This window comes from Pocillopora verrucosa, chromosome 9, assembly GCF_036669915.1.
Source record: "Pocillopora verrucosa isolate sample1 chromosome 9, ASM3666991v2, whole genome shotgun sequence".
NCBI lineage: Eukaryota > Metazoa > Cnidaria > Anthozoa > Scleractinia > Pocilloporidae > Pocillopora > Pocillopora verrucosa.
The window spans coordinates 2,418,685-2,435,532 of NC_089320.1; the positions used below are offsets into that span (position 1 = coordinate 2,418,685).

At 37.2% G+C, this 16,848-nt stretch overlaps 2 protein-coding genes and 1 non-coding gene across 4 annotated transcripts; 2 read left to right on the plus strand and 1 right to left on the minus strand.

The window, feature by feature from the left end:
* Positions 1–41: 41 nt before the first annotated feature.
* LOC131791452 (uncharacterized) lies at positions 42–9,809 on the plus strand. Of its 2 annotated transcripts, none has more exons than XM_059108803.2 (6): positions 42–237; positions 7,562–7,704; positions 7,844–7,917; positions 8,168–8,311; positions 8,672–8,866; positions 9,004–9,809. In XM_059108803.2, exons 1-6 carry the CDS (start codon positions 176–178, stop codon positions 9,223–9,225), a joined length of 840 nt encoding a protein of 279 aa, XP_058964786.1. In that variant the 5' UTR covers positions 42–175; the 3' UTR covers positions 9,226–9,809. The 2 variants fall into 2 exon arrangements, with proteins under 2 accessions (XP_058964786.1, XP_058964787.1); XM_059108804.2 differs by lacking the exon at positions 42–237 and adding an exon at positions 4,560–4,678.
* A 1,952-nt stretch (positions 9,810–11,761) lies between these two features.
* LOC131791472 (U8 small nucleolar RNA) lies at positions 11,762–11,896 on the plus strand. The gene has a single exon (XR_009340787.2). It is a non-coding gene; the product is annotated as a U8 small nucleolar RNA (small nucleolar RNA).
* A 511-nt stretch (positions 11,897–12,407) lies between these two features.
* LOC131791428 (acidic leucine-rich nuclear phosphoprotein 32 family member B) lies at positions 12,408–16,558 on the minus strand. Its single transcript, XM_059108769.2, has 8 exons — positions 16,316–16,558; positions 16,092–16,218; positions 15,535–15,628; positions 14,945–15,114; positions 14,413–14,555; positions 14,248–14,293; positions 13,646–13,797; positions 12,408–13,058 (listed from the first exon to the last, which is right to left on the minus strand). Exons 1-8 carry the CDS (start codon positions 16,339–16,341, stop codon positions 12,953–12,955), a joined length of 864 nt encoding a protein of 287 aa, XP_058964752.2. The 5' UTR covers positions 16,342–16,558; the 3' UTR covers positions 12,408–12,952.
* Positions 16,559–16,848: the final 290 nt, after the last annotated feature.

The window sequence follows — 16,848 nt, forward strand, 5'->3', positions numbered from 1 at the left end:
ATTATTTACCAGAAGTTCAAGAATAAGTGGGATTGATTTGAGGACTTACACAACGTATAGGCTATCTCAAAGGCTGGACGACAGACTACGTTGATGTTGATGAACGATCGTGAGGGAAAATGATAAATCTTATGCTTTCGGCAAACTGATCTCAGTTCTCTGCTCGATTAATAAGATGGATTACAGTCCCAGAAGAGCATTGTGTCCGAATCAAACACAGCTATTTCCCTGTATCGGGTAAGAAATTCAATTTAGCTGTCATCTTAGCGTCTAATTTTAATTTTCTTTCGTAACTGTTTTTCACTGGAATAGAACGTTGTTCTAAGTGTTGTATCAATTTTTAAAATTTCAACATCTAAAGGCTGGAGAAAGAGGACTCTTCCAGCGCAATCAGTCTCGTATCTTGGCCAGTTCATATTTTTTGCGATAGAAAAATAGTTTTACTTTGAGGTAGACTACGCCTCAAGCATCTGCCAAAAACATCGAAAACATCTGGCGAAATGAGTCTCAGCCGACATTGTAACTTTTCTGTTATATTCATCAAAATGTTATAGTATTTCTCCGGTCACTAAGATAAAACAAGTGAACTGCAAATAACCCAGAATTTTCGAAATCATAACAACCGGATTCTCGTATTTCTGGTGATTAACAGAAACGTGATTGCAAATCTTTTAAGTAATTGATTCATTTCTTTACAATTAGTTTTATTTGAGCCTATTTCTCAACGGATGATGCAAACTAATTAATTGCTGTATCCTCCACATTGTGACAAGGCTTAAAATTGCTTTTGCATTCAATGCCAAGCTTGAGATTTTCATTTTCAGCTCATCGATGCAGTTAGGTATGCGCGTGATTTATTTCCGAGAAAAAAACACAATACATTTACATCATAAGGGTTTTTTTGTTTTGTTCGAGGCGACTCCGTGACTCGACGTTTATCGATATGTGACTCGACTGTTTTATTAAAACATATTCCTGATCACAGAAACGAAGACATAATAACGGTTGTCGAAACGCAGATTATGTCAAAACTGTTGAAAAAGGCTTCCCTCTTACAGTTGTTTATTAATCGCGTTTTATCTTCTCTTGTTTTCACTTTTATTTTGTACACTTCATTTATTTACTTATCAGTTTAATTATCTTTTTATTCATCCTTTTCTTTATCTATTTTTAAGGAGTAGTTGATGGTCGAAAAGAAAAAAATAATAATAGGCCTTACTATATATTTCAGCCGGGATCGTCAAAATATTTTTTCCGAAAATTTTCAAAAAAGTTTGGGATTTTCACACTTGAAGGTTGATCTGTTGGAAAGATAGTTAAGACCCAGGCAAATAGTTAATTATTAAGACTGATATTACAGAAAACTCTCACGCATGGCTTGTTCGAAAAGCCATGAATATCTCTAAATATCCTCAGATCTTATATATGTCGTGATATTTTCTAACTTTAAGGGGAACCCTCGTTAGAGTATGCAAAAAAAAATTCGGATTGTTGTAGAAAGGACAGATGAACATCGTACCTCATTGAGCATCTGCAGTGTCTCCGATTGGCTGGAACTTTCCCGCCAAAATCATTTCTAAGTAAAAATTCAGAAGTTGACACTTAGGAACCGATGGGTAATTGTCGCCTGGTTAAGGGAGGGGGGGGGGGGGTTGGGGAGGGCGAGGGGAAAAGGTTAGAGGATTTTGGTTGCGTCACGATGAAATGAATCTGTTCCACCATTTATCGATGAAAAGGAATTGATATCCACCGACCATATACCCATGAATTCTTTTCCTTGAGAATTCTACTGCTATCCATAAGTGTTATCTAAAACAATCCGTCTAACAAGCGATTTTTTAATTAGTCAGATTAAAGACTTTTCATTTATTTTTAGTCAAGTTTCGGAAGTAATCTTGCAATCCATTGGCTTTCCCTTGGTTAGCTCTATGATTGGTCCAAAAAGCTTGTGCATATGCCTCAACCAATCAGACGCAAACGTGAAAACAATTACTACGGGCTCCCTCCCATTTTCCCGCGCTTTTGCGACTTGGCTCATTTTTACTACGGGTTTTCATCGCTGTAAAAGCCCTCATATTAGCATTACGTACCAGTTTCTCTCGGATCATATGATTCAGCTGAAATTAATGACTATGCCCAGCTTCGTGGGGTCAAGTTAAAAAAAAAAGGAGCGTATTCTCAGAGATTCTTACGTATTACAGCCGAATAAACGGACTGAGGGCTCCTTTCCAAAACCTTCTATGGACGGATAATATAACTTCTTCCACTGATAAATGCAGAGGGATGAACAGGAAAAATATACGCCGTTAGAAAAGTTTTATCAATGTTTCTGTCTTCTCCGGCACTTCCAAAGGTTGACGTCACTCAGTGAAGCCGAAACTTAGATGATTCAAAACTATTGACAAGAATGGACCCTTCATTGACAAGAAAAAATGTATTTTGAAATCTGCCAAATCATTGTTATCTAGCCATGTGAGAAATTTTTGTTTTGAAACTTACTCCTTCACCAAGTAACGTTAGGTATCACAAATTTATATCGTGTTCTTGAGAAAATCACCTCGGGCCAGCTTTTGCCTATATCCCACGTAAAATGGTCAATCTTAAAAAAATATTGTTCAATTAATCAAAGCGGTATCTTATTGAACAGTTTTTAAGAGCAAATTAACGGGAATATGCTCTCATGTTGTAATGTAAGCTTGCTAATTTTTGCAAAAAAACTGCAGTTTGGCTCTTAAAATTCAAAGTCAGTGTAGGCTCTTTAAGTGTTCAGCTTAAAATTATAAACCAAAACGAAACAAAAACAATACAACACACACGAGCAAAATTAGAAAAGATGAGAAAACCGATATGTCTTAATTAATTTCTAGTCGAATTTCGTGGCATTAAAAGGTAGTCACCGCTTTAGGACAAAGGACACCTAACAGTTGAGTGGTTAAAACTGCTACAGGAGGGAAATTAAGTCCTTTACCTGATTTTCGTCATAACATTCGTTTTAAAGATCTTTTTCTTCTATCAACTTGCTTCGGTAGCTGTCTTTCACCTTTACGTGGAAGTGACTAGTAAAGTTATGACCTTTCTATTCGTAAAAGTTTGGCACAAGAACCATGACATTGAGTTATTCATAACATCTGTCTTTGGTCCTAAAAAATCTAGAAAGCATCTCAACTAACATAGGTATTCATTTTTGATGTTCCGTGTGCTCAACGGAGTTGTTGGCAGACAAATTATTCATGAAAGCCTTGAATGTTTTGCGAAAACAAGGAAAGTTTAATATGCTTTTCTTCATTTTCAATATCTAATCTAAGGAAGTCTGTTATTGTAATCAATTAATTTACTAATGTAAAGGAAATTTTTTTTTCATTTTCAGTAAAGAACAATTGAGATCCTCGTTAATATCCCCAAAGAATGGATAGGATAATTTTTCTGCAAATCTCAAAATGATAGCTAGTTACTACATTTGCCTGAAATACAGTGTTTCCATATTGGGAATAGATTTTCTGCTTTTTTTTTCGATCCTTATTGGGCTGGCTTGTGAAATGAGTAAGGAAGAAGATCACATTTTTTTCATTTACGGGTGAATACGGTTCTCCAGATAAACCTGAGAAGTCTGATTCTTGGTCAAAATTTTACGTAACATTGGAATAAAATTAATGCACCATAGCTTTGGCAGACAAAGCTGATTAATTCCATGAAATTTGAATATCGTCACAGATCATAAGGCAATGATTGTAATGTTTACAGATAAAATCGTCATTTCTTTTATCGGCATGCTCATCGTACGCGTTTTAACGGTAAACATACACATCTGAGCAAAGCCGCCTCGCGAAAGGATTCCTTGTATGAGTGAAGTTGAATAATTTATTTCATAATTCGAGCCACGTGCAGGATTCCATTTAAGCTTACGCTAGTGAGGAACAAGTGAGCGCCATTTCGGCGTCTGTGATAAAAGAATCGATTTAGAATGCCATTTTAAGTTAACGAAATGCATCAGAAAGAGTATTTCAGTGGGTAAACTTTTGATATATTCGTGCTTCGGGTCCGATTTCTACTCACGTCGAGTTCATTCATGTTTTTTCATGTGTACCACTAAAAAACGGAAAAGACTTCAGTCATATCATTCTTTAGTGACCTTATATGGTCAACTAAACTGAGGGAAGAAGACTTTGATCACCAGCGGTGTAAAAACAACGGGGTTTAACGCAAACAATGTTAATATTCATCCATCCTTACTGCACATTTTGACAAGTATTGTATACATTTTGGCTTTTATGTTTTTCTCTTTTTCCGGTTATAAATTTAGCGAAGCAAAAGTACGAAAATCCATGTAAAATGCACGGACATGAATTAAAGTGGCACTGCATGCTCCAATACATAACTGAGGAAAAATATAGAACAGAATTAAGACAAAAATTGAAATATTTGTTGAAGCAGACATTTCCGTCTTAGGTGTTTGCCAAATGCAAAATAAGTGAAGAACAAAGCCATGAGCCTTACGCGCTAAATTTAGCACTGGATTGACGTCAGAGAATCATCAAAATATTATTCATTGGACAGGTTTAAATTGAGCTGCCAAAGAATACAGCTCAAATGAAACTACCTCTTCTGGTAAACGGAGGTACAGTATTTTCCTCTCCAGTTAAAATAGAAAGAAGATGGTTCTTCGCTTCAGGTCGCTCGGGTAAGATTTCTAAAATTCAAAATTGCTCTTTACTTTTAATTTTCATGCCCTTACGTAACACGATGAGCCACTGGAAACGTTCATGACAACCGAAGCTTTGCAAAAAAAAACATCCTCGTGTTTAGAATTTGATTTGCCTTAGAAATATTAAGATCTACTCGCAAGGCGATTGCTATACTGCTTTGTTTACCTCAAAGAACAAAAATCTTCGATGATATTTTTTGTAGATTTTGAAGAGATTTTGAGATCGTTACATTGAAAACCGCTAAGAGCATTCAAGTCCATAGCTAGTGAATTTCAGAGAAATTGAAAAGTCGCTCCAGATTAAACAGACACTAAAAGTTATGGAATAAAAATTGAAAAAGGCACACGGATGAATTCGTAAATAGTAAAATTTTGCCGTAAATAATGGAAAATGGTCATTCATTAAAGTTGAAATCGAGTCACGTTCATCGAAATGTTGACTGCCATCTCATTTCAGCGAAAAATAGATTTTTGTTCCTCATTTCGTTGAAAGTCCCCATTCAGTTGTTTTCGAAATTGGTGTTTTTCATTTTTTTTTTCCTGCGCAAGTATTAATTCCACTGAAATTCTGAATCGCACACGGAAATATAACCTTCTTAATCTACTAACTGGCAAAACTGAACGAAGCAGACCAGCTTGATGTAAGCGGGTGACATATTTTCTGAAAACGTCTTTTAAAATCGTAAAACGTCAAAATATCAAGTCTGTAAGCCCGCGTACAAGTGCGTCAATGTTCCTACGCGTTTTTATGAAATAATAAATTGCAATATGTATTTCAAGGAAGTAACTTTGTAAATTAAAAAAAAATGTTGTGTGACTAAACTATCGACAGGAATGCATTTTAATAAACAAGGAATTTAAATTATTTGTTCGGAATAGTTTTTACGCATTAAATCGTGCTCAGAAACATCAACCAAAATGAACATCTACGCTTAAGCGATGTTTGTGAGATTGCAAATCGATCGAAATTTTGCGGGAAAATTTCTTAATGAAAAACACATCGATTACAAGAAGGTGTTGTCTTCATTTGCCGTTTTTACGCTACTGTGACGTCATTCGGTTCGATATTATTCATTGTATTTTAGCTACGTGCAAACTGATCGTGTATTTAACGCTATTTATCAATATAATCAATAATGCCTTGGTTTACGGTTGATATTTAGACAAAGCGTAAGTAGTTGCCGACAGTGTGTTTAGATATTAGGATGAAAGCTTTTTTCCGTAGGACTGTTTAAATGACCTGACAGGTTTGTGCTTCCTTACAATATCCTGTGATATTTATCAACAATTCTGCGCAATTCAAACCGGAAAATTTCACCGGAAGAGTTTTGGGTCCGTTTCAGCGCCTTTTATTTGCTCTTAAGACTGAGGAAACGAGGTGCCACTCTATGATCGTTAAATTGATCTGATTCCAAGTTCGAACAGCACGTATGTTTTATATTTATCTTAAAATCTCGAATTTTTCGTTTCTGCTAATAAAAAATTTTACAGAAGGGTTTGCTTGACATAAATTTGCGTTGAAGCAAGGCGCTTAAATTAGCCATCACCTCGCGATCATTAGGGAGGACATGTCAAAAGAAAAACTTATTTTTAATTTCGAGACGTTTTTGGAAGAATCTCGATCTATTTTTCGTGTTGAAGTAAATGTCCGCTTATCATTTAGAGTTTACTTTCCTCGGATAATTCAACAAATGCATCCGCCTTGGAGATATATGTTAAATCGAATTGATGAAAAATTTATTTATTAACGAGACAACATTTCAATGTTCACGTAAATTAACGGCGAAACGCCGAGAGCAGCGCGTCATTTCTTTAATTCGTAAAAAATTGACTCTACATAATCAAATTTCTTGTGGTGTTCCACTGATGATTTTATCATTCCGTTAATAGCCCAGGAACACATTGAACATAATTCATTAATGTTTTCTAACGCACAAACGCGTACAAAAAAACATTACCCTCTCTCATTTAAACCGCATTACAGCAATTTTGTCGCTTATCTCAGGCAAGCTGATATGACTCGGATTTCCATTCATATCGTTGTGAAATCCTTAGATGGCGAATTCCGCAAATCTCGATCTTTCCGTAATCTTGAACTTGCGAGATCTCTATGTTTTATGAACGTGCCTCAGTTAATGACATAGTGCAAATGGCACCCTGTTCATCTCGAGTACCTGAAATATCCAAGACTCCGTTATTGGCCGACACAAAATTCAAATCCCTTTCGAGCTTCTAGAAATCGTACACCTGTTATTTGGTACTTAACCAATATCAACGAGAGGGAAATCTTGTGTGAATGAGCCTTTGTGGCGAATTTTTAAGCATCCACAAAGTTTTCATCTTATTGTTCTTGGCTACTTGGTTGCATTGTATTAAATCACATTACTGATTCAGTCATGTCCACAAAAAACGTACTTCTATCATTTATTTTAAGAGAAGAAGGGAAATCTTGTTCATCAACCACTTAAAGGAATTTATAATTTAGAGTCGGTAGAGATCTGGGATTTCGTTAGTTCTACTTCACTCCCCGATTAGTCCAGAGAAAACGCGTGCCACCCTTTCGACCAATCAGGCTTAACCTAAAGACGATCGCCACTTGTACACTCACGTTTTTCCGCCCTTATGGCAAGTCACATGTTTTTTTTTTGGATTCTCATCTGTTCCCAGCGATACTTCTTATTTTCAACAACCCATCAATCTTTGGCTTTGGTTTCACAACATTTCTCTTTCTCCATTTATGTGAGATTAATTTTTGTTCAAAATTATAAAGTTAAAATATTGATATCCCGGGAGAGCGCCCTATAAAGGTACGACTTTTAAGACTCTCATTCAATCTATTTTCCTTCATTTTATTCAAAGATTTCCAAGCTGGTCGTTTGAAGACTGGGCCCAGTTTGAGCTTGATACTTTGGAAGACATTTTCAAGAGATCAGACTGGCAAGAGAGAGCCCTGAAACCTGCTCTATCCTCCATTCTCGCCCCAGCCCTCTGCGCTGTTTACGGTAAGCATGCAATGGGGAGATAAGCAGGGAATAGAGACTAGGAATCAGTTCTTTATAAACGATTATTTAAAGTATCGTATTCATTGACTATGTCATCAAATAGAATTTTTTTTGCAACACTTTTTATTTGTTCTTTCAGCGACATATGGGGATAACGAAATCTCGAATCTCGATGATGACCGAGTCGTTTGGGATCGACAATACACACTTAAGGTTGGTTAAGTCAGTTCTCGTAAACTGTTGAATAATCACCAAATCAAAAGAATCATAGATAAAAAATAAAAAAAAAAAAAGAGGAGAACTATGAGGGAACGAGAATGTATCGATTATTTATTGATTTGTCACTAAGCCCTATTAGAGGTCGTGGAACCAGCATGCAATCATGCATTCTTCCTAAATTGAAGCAGATCGATAAGACATGACTCGACTATAAAATGATTTACCACGATCTTTTTTTCCACAGGATTTATCCAGCATTAAAGTTAAGATACAGAGAGCGGATAGTCCCAGCTCCCCGAGCGATAGCTTTTTCTTCCCGATTACGGATGACCGCGAGAGGTCTCGGTCACTGGAATTACTCTACCCGCCGATTGCAAACATAGTTGAGGTAAAGCACGCACTAGCGACATAGCTTTCATAATTGGTCTAGATCAATCAAGTTAAACTCACAAAAATGTAAGGCAGAGACATTGGGAAGATTACCAATCATGTTTTTAGGTAAGAAATCAAGATATGAAAGAGTTCCCTTTCCTTGAAATGGCTTTGAAGTGACATGGTAGGAGACACGTTACCATGTAACGCGCGTGCAAAAATAACACGCATGTAAGAGCGCTTTTCCTTTTGGGAAAATCAAATGACCTTTTCAAGCAGAGGGCTTCGAGCTTTATTGAAAAAAAAAAAAAGAGAGAAAAACTGACTCGAATAGCAAGCCATGAACTTATCTGTTCCTTTTGTCTTCTCTTGGTAGATCAAAGAAAAACTGCATCCTCCCTGTGATTCCGGAAGGTCCTCGCCAATATTTGTTTCTGGGTACGAAGCAGAACGACAAAGAAACGACATCAAGCAGTTCGGACGAGAAGTGGCGTCTAAGCTTGCTGAGAGAAGAGCTGAATACGCGAAACGAAGAGCGAGTCAGATTCATGAAGAAAGGGAAATAATCGAGGTAATACTCTCTCGTTTTAACACCAAATTCTCCTCACTGATCTATGGAAAAAATGTATAACAGTTGGAGGAGAGAATTCAGTTTTAATCTACAGATCTTGGCTAGTTAATCAGTATAACCTGTTTTTTTTCCGACAGCGTAACATAGAAGAAGCAGTCAGAAACAAAGCGAAGCAGTTGCAAGAGGCGGACCACTTAGAGAAGGACGGTTCGTTCCTAAAAGAAAGGCGAGCCAAACTATGGAGAAGATGTGCCAACATGGCGGAAATTTTAGCGAAAGAAGAAACAGAGGCCACGCTTTGGCAGAACAAATATAAAGAAGCTATTTCAGTCGCATCCGGGTGTTTCATGTTTTTTTAAGCAGACCAGTTTGCAGAGGATTAACTGTAGCCTCAGTGAAGGACGCCACGGTTCACGGAGAGATGACAACGAGTCTTCCTGCCTCGACGGGGCGGTCCGGCTCAAGAGCGATGCTAATCCAAGAGGGAAGGTACTCGCGAGACTGAGGCTGCTCACGAGAGTGAGGTTGCTTGCGAGAACGAAGGATGTCAAGAGGAGAGCCGACCGCGCGAACTGAGCCGATCTCAAAATTGTGCACGGGTACGAGGCCAGTCACGAGAACGAGGCTTTCACGTAAAAGAAATAGACGATGTGATCTTGGCCGGCAGATCTTTACACATACGTGTAAATTCAAAAATTTTTAATGATTTTTAATAATTTTTAAACGGCCATTGACAAATACAAACATTAATGAGGGAAAACCTACTTTTTGAGGCCAGCTTTTTAAATTGAATTTCCTGGATCTGATTCCAAGAGTGACGATGCCTACAGGGCTTTTTCTTTTTATAAATTCCTGGTCAGAAGTTTTGCCTTTTATTCAGTCTAATGATGGAAATATTTCTAGTTAAAGTATTAAATTACCATGCTTCTATCTTTTCACGATGAATGTAAAAACAAAAACCACCGGAATAAAAAAGAATATGTAAATGAACCTTCCTGTAATGTCTCAGCGGACCCGATGCGTTGGAAGCAATTTGATATTCTTATCTACATGTCTTAACGAAATGATTATAGATTTAACAATCTACAGCAAAGGGAATGAGGTCTTCATTACCCGAAATTAGTCAAAAATTGCGCTAATGTTATCCTGGGCTCCATATCAGCGTGAGGGGACTATTTACTTAATACGCTTGGCGATGATGTTCAATTTGTGTCAAGAGTACATCAAATTTCAAATTTCTGATCAGAATTTCCGTATTCTTGAATGCCTGTGATGATGAAATAAATCCACAACCATCAAGCTGTCGGAAGTTGGAAAATAACGATACGTACATAGGCCTACAAATGAAATTAATCGTTTCAGTTTGTTCTTGCCAGTCACATAATCATATAGACGACCCGTAGATCAATTACAATTACCTATTACCTACAAATTTATCTCAAAGGAGGTTTTATCTATTTTTACTTTTTCTTTTCGTCTTCCCCCAAAATTTCTAAAAAATTAAAAAGTTTAAATATCATTGTACACGAGGGTGTTTATAATTGCTTCTGGAATAGCGCAACTTGTGCTAAAAATAGTCCCACAGGAAGCGATAAAAGACAGCTGACTTTTTAAAATTTCTGCTTGGCAATAAAAGACAGTTTTGAAAGGACGTTTGCGGCATACAGTGCAAATTTAAAACCTTTCCGTCTGCGTCAAGCCGTTTTATTTTTAAAATATAGCGCTTTTTTTTATTTTGCATAAGTAGAGAACAAGGAATTTTTGCTATTTTTTAAAAGGGTTTTTTCCTTGGTCTATGGGAAAAGCAAACGAAATTAGTATTCATGGATGCCTTTTCCATTAACACAAATTTTATCGTTGAAAAAAAAACGGAAAAAAATCGAGCGTAGAAAGTGACAAGAGGCATCGGGATAATGGACGAGGGCTACACACTCGTCAATCCTCCCTCCTCGATTGCTCGGCTCATGTGTCCGTGCTCTTTAAATCCGGGTTTAAATTAAACACTCGTAAGACGCTGAAGCAAGGCCAACGATAGGATGTGGATTTAAACGTGATTATATCCCTCAGTGTAGCCTTTATTTCGCCGTGGAAGTGATTCAAATGATTAATGTTGGCAAGTTTGAAAGATGAAGTCCTAAATACTTGACGCACTGAAAAATAAATGGCCATCGTAGTACCTTTTCGTGTTATCCGCTTTTTACGTCATTTAGTCCTTCACTAAAAATTCTCTTGCGACGGCTTTCATAGGGGTGGACTTTTTGCAGATGAACGATGGTGTTACGCGGTGGATCCTAAGGGATACACGCGAGTTAGTTTGGTCGCGCGTGAAAGAAGAAAAAGGTAATTGTGCACACAAACGAAGCAAAGAACCACAGCACTTACGACTAAGGTTTTTCTTACTAGGAGTATAAGTCAAAGAATAGCGACGCTGATATTTCATGGTAGGCGGGAAACGCTACGTTTTGCAAACCAATATAAGTTGCGCTAAATGTGTTCTACGCCCACGCGGTAGGCGTTGAGGGCGAAATGAAATGAAATTAATTCATTAATGCCTTAGCTTTTACCCTTGTAGTCATTTTTTTTTTCTCATCATGTAAAAAAGGAATACTTATTATTCTGATTAGGACAGAGAGAGGGAGAGAGAGTGGGAGAGAGAAGGAGAAGGATTTATCTGCGCATGCGTATTGTAAAAATCTCTTAACATCACTGCGTGTTTAATAATATCGCGTCTTTCGGAAATTCTCGCGATTTCTATTTGCTAATAACGTAACCCAGAGCTGGTAGTGTGAATTTGACAAACAAAACACATTTTTATTTATTTCGCTAGATTTATGCACCCCACAAGTGGCAGTTTGGCTGGGCAATCAAAATACTTGAGAGCACGTGACTTCATTATCATCAGTTAGGGTGATCCTTACCTGTTGTCCTTCGGGACACAGTGAGGAACGTGATGAGAGAGAGGGAATGATTCTTCGTGAGTTAAACCTCTCGGCCCTGATGGCTGCAACACCATCAGAGGCCACCTCTGACCCCTACTGATATATCACCAGCACTATAAAGTAAGAGTAAATCAGTACAAAAAACCCTTCATGCGACTCGACGATCGAGCTTACAAGTTCTCCATCATTCTTACTAAACTGACTCAAACGACAGTGCTGTACCTCGCAGTATATAGGGCGCCTGTCACGTATGAACTTAATAACCGCCTTGCTTATCACAGTAAAGTCCGAATGTCTAATGAACGATTCCTCGGGGAAGAAAACATTTTTATTCGTTCCGCGCCCGTGAAAAAAGAAAACGAAAAACATCTTTGTTTAGTATTAGCTTAACAGATACCATCCCTTTTAATCCTCTCAATCCCCGTCGATCTTTTTTCCTTCTTAGTTCATTGTAGTCCGTTTAGTGTTGTATAATCCAACGGCGCCAATATTTCGTTTTGTCATTCAAGGTTAAGGAGTTTTCCAAGCTACAATTTAAAAAACTCCTTTGAGCTACGATATAATGCTACGCAGATCAAGCTAACATTGTTCATATCATCTAGATTTTATTTAACATTTCTAAGGAGAAGTAAAAATAAATACTTTACAAAATTTTCTTTGTTCACTATTAATATACATAAGAATATATATTAAATATATTCACAAATGTTTCGCATATTTGTAAAATTTGATTCACTAGATCAATATTTACATTAGTGACCTATTCAAAATCAACTGAGAAACCGTACAATAAACCTTCAATAAGAATGTGTTTGCTACATCAGTATTTGTTTGCATCTAAAATACCTCAACGAATACAGAGAAATTGCTAAATTTTTGTGAAGATAGAATAGTGTCTCATTAGCTCAGCTCAATAATAATTTGAGTGATCTGTTGTAGGGTGGGAATCTTCTCCCACTGGAAGTGAATTATCCCTTCTTGTCAAAATCACCAAAAAGTACAACGCTCATCACTCTCTGTCTGAGCATCCAGTCTTGGATCTCCTTACTGCAGTTCCATGTCTCCTTACAGCAGTTCCATGTCTGATCCACTCTTAGCCTAGGCATAAGTCCACAAGATGACTGTAGAACACACTAGGTGATTTTTCCTATGACACAATACATGTCTTTGAATCAACTACTGCGTCTACATCATCACTGTCTAACCTTGGGATTCCATCCAGAAGCTGTAGGTGAGGCAAAATTCTAAATACCCTGAAAAAAGGAAAGAGTGTTTTCATATTAGCTTCCTAGATTCATGATATCTTAAGAAACACCTTCACAATCTTATATAAAACCTCAAAACAGATCAATGCAAAATTACTTCTTATTTCATGTGTTAATTCTGTGAATAATTTTGATAGCATTTTTTGACAGATCAAGGGCATTAAAACTGCATCTTAATGCTTGATGCATTAAATTACAGGTGATCAGCAAGAATCCTAGTACCAGAGGAAATGTGTCTGCAGGAATATGGCTCATCAAGGGGAAGGAACTGGGAGAACTGAGCCAACACAAGATGAACAGCGAGTCTCTTCACAAAAAAGAGACCAGTCATAAGAATGAGCTTCTTACGTAATAGAATTAGATGGTATGATCTTGGCCAGGACATGGTTGAGAAAAAAAAAAACCTGACCACTTTGCAGGTCAAAACACTAAACCAAAATGATGAAACAATAAAAAGACTTGAGCAAGTAAAAAGGAAAGAATTTGAATGAAATTTCTTCAGTATTCAGATTGGTCAAGTCTGTGTAGGTGACAAAGAAACAGAAATTACACTAAAAAGGTTAAACATAACTTACTGCTGTCTGTAGTTTGGGTCCAACTCCACAGGATTCCCTTTAAGAACTAATGATTGAATTGTGGTTTTTCTCAGTAGATCCAGACCCTTTAAACTTTCCACATTATTTTGTTGCAGCGACAAGTGAAGCAGCATGGGAGCCCTGGGAAGTTTCTAGGAAACAACAATAATTGTGTCAGAAATACAGATAAAGAGTTAAAGAATCTCCAAGTTGCACCTATAACTTAACCCTTTACAACCTAACATCAGTATGCATTCTCTCTATAATGTTCTCTATAAATTTCACAAGGCACTGACAAGGAGAATTAGTATGATGATCAAGAACTTCAAAGAATTTTTTTTTTGTCCCATGCTTGTGACAAGACAAAAACCATCTTTCTCTAAGAACTTCTCTGTTGGTAACCATCTCCTTTATTCTTGTGACCATGGTGTTTCACCTGGGTGGTGTTATAGGGAGATACCAGATGCTAGTGAAAGGGTTGATTCCTTGTTGGATATTTCACTCATAAAAGTGAAGGCGAGTGGGGCAATTTGGATGTACATCAAAATAATGAATAAATTATCTAAAATACATTAAGAGGAATAAACATTCTCAAGACCTACCCTTAAATCAGTTATGAAATTTCTCTGCAGGTAAAGATGTGAACATCTGAAAAAATAAAAATTGTGATAACTTTAGACAACATCAATCTAAAATTTATGTTGAAATATTATAACCCAGGTTCAGTCTACCAGGAAGAACAATAAAGAATGTCCAACTTGACCCACCTCGGAAGGAGAACACTGCTCAAATCTTGTATAGAATTTTCCATAAGCTGCAAATTTTCACATCTTAAAAGCCTTCTAAGGACCCGCAGAAATTCTTTCTTTTGATAAGGATGCCCTAAATCTTGATATGATAAATTTACAGACTGAAAAAACAAAAACAAAAAAAATTTCATTACAACAAATAGAGGGTGTAAGTTTTAAAGGAAACTGGGGTTTTGCATCAGTGGAGATTATTGCAAGGTAATTTGATTTTATTAACTGGGTTGATAATGTAAATAATTTGGCTACTTTAAAGAGTTTCTAAAGCTAACATTTCAGTTGAATGACAAAGGCCTAACACCTAACATGTCAGCTTCAGAAACTCTTTCCAGTGGCCAATTTACATGATCAACTCTTCAGTTGACAAAACTAAATTAAAATTCTTTACAGGCATGTCAAAGCAATTTAATCCAAATACTACAACAGGTTGAGATGTTCCACAACAGAAAATGTACGTATAAGTTAAGTGTGCATATATTGGACACAAATTTACCTCAGCATTTTCCCAGTTTTCCATCTTGTTCTTGTAGTTTCGTATTCTTTTTGGTTTGCTCTTTTTGAGGGGTACAGCAATTCTGAATTCTTCATTATCAGATTCCCCTAATTCTTCTTTTTCTTGCTCATGCACTTTACGAATATTCTCTACTTTGAATCCTTGAGGTGCTGGAGAAGAACAAAGGGTTTTAGATTAAGCTTGTGCATTGGAACAAGCAAAATTGAAAATCACACCAGTTTGCATAAATTTTCAGGGGCTGGAGATAATGGAAATGTTATATGTTAAAGGAGATGGGTTAAGTAGGGGGGCAGGGATGATAAAATTAGAAGGAATTCATTTTATTTCACATGCTTTTATTCAATCCTGTGAACTGACTTTGGTCAGGATATCATGCCCCAGTCATGCGGAAAAAAAACCCAATGGGGAAGGGAACAATACATCAATTAAGACCAAAATATTTCAGAACTATCTTCTTGCATATGGTGTAAAGATCCGCTGTCTCGGACCTCCTTGAAACTGTTTCAAATGTATTAGGAAAATCGAGTTATCTTCGTTTAAAACATGACATGGCAGTTTGAATTACTTACTCCTTCTGACTCTGGGAGACCTTAGCATGTTTCCTTTAACATCCATGTCTTCCAGTTCATGCCATTTGCTGTATCTGTATTTGGACGAAGGCAACTGGTGAAAAGAAAAAACAAACACATTAAAATCCAACTAACGGGAAATAAACGACTCTTTCGTAGCGGACTAATAATTCATCGGCAGTGCGCCCCAAGTCACAAAGTCTGAGCTGTTTCTATGAGTGCATTTGATGCGTTTCAATACAACAAAGGGTTCCGAAGGCAGCTCAATGACCGGAAAATTTCGCTACACAATACTACGTCGCTTCAGATGAAGGTTTAAAAGATAATTCGACATCTATCCAGAAGTACGTCTTAAGGATTTTTATGTTCGCGGGAGCCATCATTTTGCCGCGAGTTTGTATACAAACAGGCAGTTCTTCTCTACTTTCTCCAAAACTACCCATTTGTATGCATGATTCTCGTCGAATAAGTCATCTGAAGGGCTTGAAAATGCAGTGAAATGTTCCTTTAAACTAAATGTGAAAAAAAGATAATTTATTGAGATAAACTTCACCCACCGGCAAAGCATCCTCAGCTTCGTAGCTGAAATGTGATCGCTTTACATGGGTTTCTTCTTGTGCTTCATGAACTGTTAGGACCACAACCGGCACAGAGGTATAAACTTCTCCCTCATCTCGGGACGATCTGTGGTATAAAGAAGGAGAAGTGGTTAAATCGAGGTTTTCCCTGCTCACGCAGCATACCAAATACCAAAGAAAATAAAAATAACACAATCACTCACTCGTCTGCCATTATCGGGACGGTCATCTTGGAAACAAGTAGAAGCTTCGAGGGTTATCAACAGTAAGTACACTTAATTTCACAGCATCATCGGGCTTATCTTCAGCTAATAATGAACTCGTAGGAATCTGAAGTCAGCAAAGATCTACTCGATGTAAACAGGACAGGAAACTTGAGCTTGTAGTCATTCGTGGAGATCAAAATTGCGTTTGATCACTGGAGCGAGAGCTTTGTCGTAATCCTTCACGGTCTGAGCCTTTGTGACGTAAGTTACCTAGCAACACGGTAAATAAACAAGTACTTCGTGGCTTTGTTCGTCGTTAGAGGTCAGCCTAATCTCCCGTTTATTGGCGTATGAATCTATTGTTCTGTGGGTGTCTGGGATTTTGTTTGTATCGCTGCTTGGCTACACAGGAAGGTTTGTGTAACTAGGCATAGCAATGAAATAATTTAAAACTTTTAGATCGGACGTTGGCGACAGCAGAAAGTTTCGCTTGAAACCGCAACGCGCTAACGTTTTTTACTTCTCTTGAT

Bases quoted from the DNA above. Each gene is read 5' to 3' on its own strand.
- LOC131791452 (XM_059108803.2), top strand. From the start codon at position 176: ATGGATTACAGTCCCAGAAGAGCATTGTGTCCGAATCAAACACAGCTA. The intron at 7,705-7,843 runs GTAAGCATGCAA...TTGTTCTTTCAG, and splicing joins AGCCCTCTGCGCTGTTTACG to CGACATATGGGGATAACGAA. The intron at 8,312-8,671 runs GTAAAGCACGCA...TTCTCTTGGTAG, and splicing joins CGATTGCAAACATAGTTGAG to ATCAAAGAAAAACTGCATCC.
- LOC131791428 (XM_059108769.2), bottom strand. From the start codon at position 16,341: ATGACCGTCCCGATAATGGCAGACGA. The intron at 16,219-16,315 runs GTGAGTGATTGT...TTTATACCACAG, and splicing joins GTCCCGATAATGGCAGACGA to ATCGTCCCGAGATGAGGGAG. The intron at 14,556-14,944 runs GTAAATTTGTGT...TTGTTTTTTCAG, and splicing joins AAAACTGGGAAAATGCTGAG to TCTGTAAATTTATCATATCA.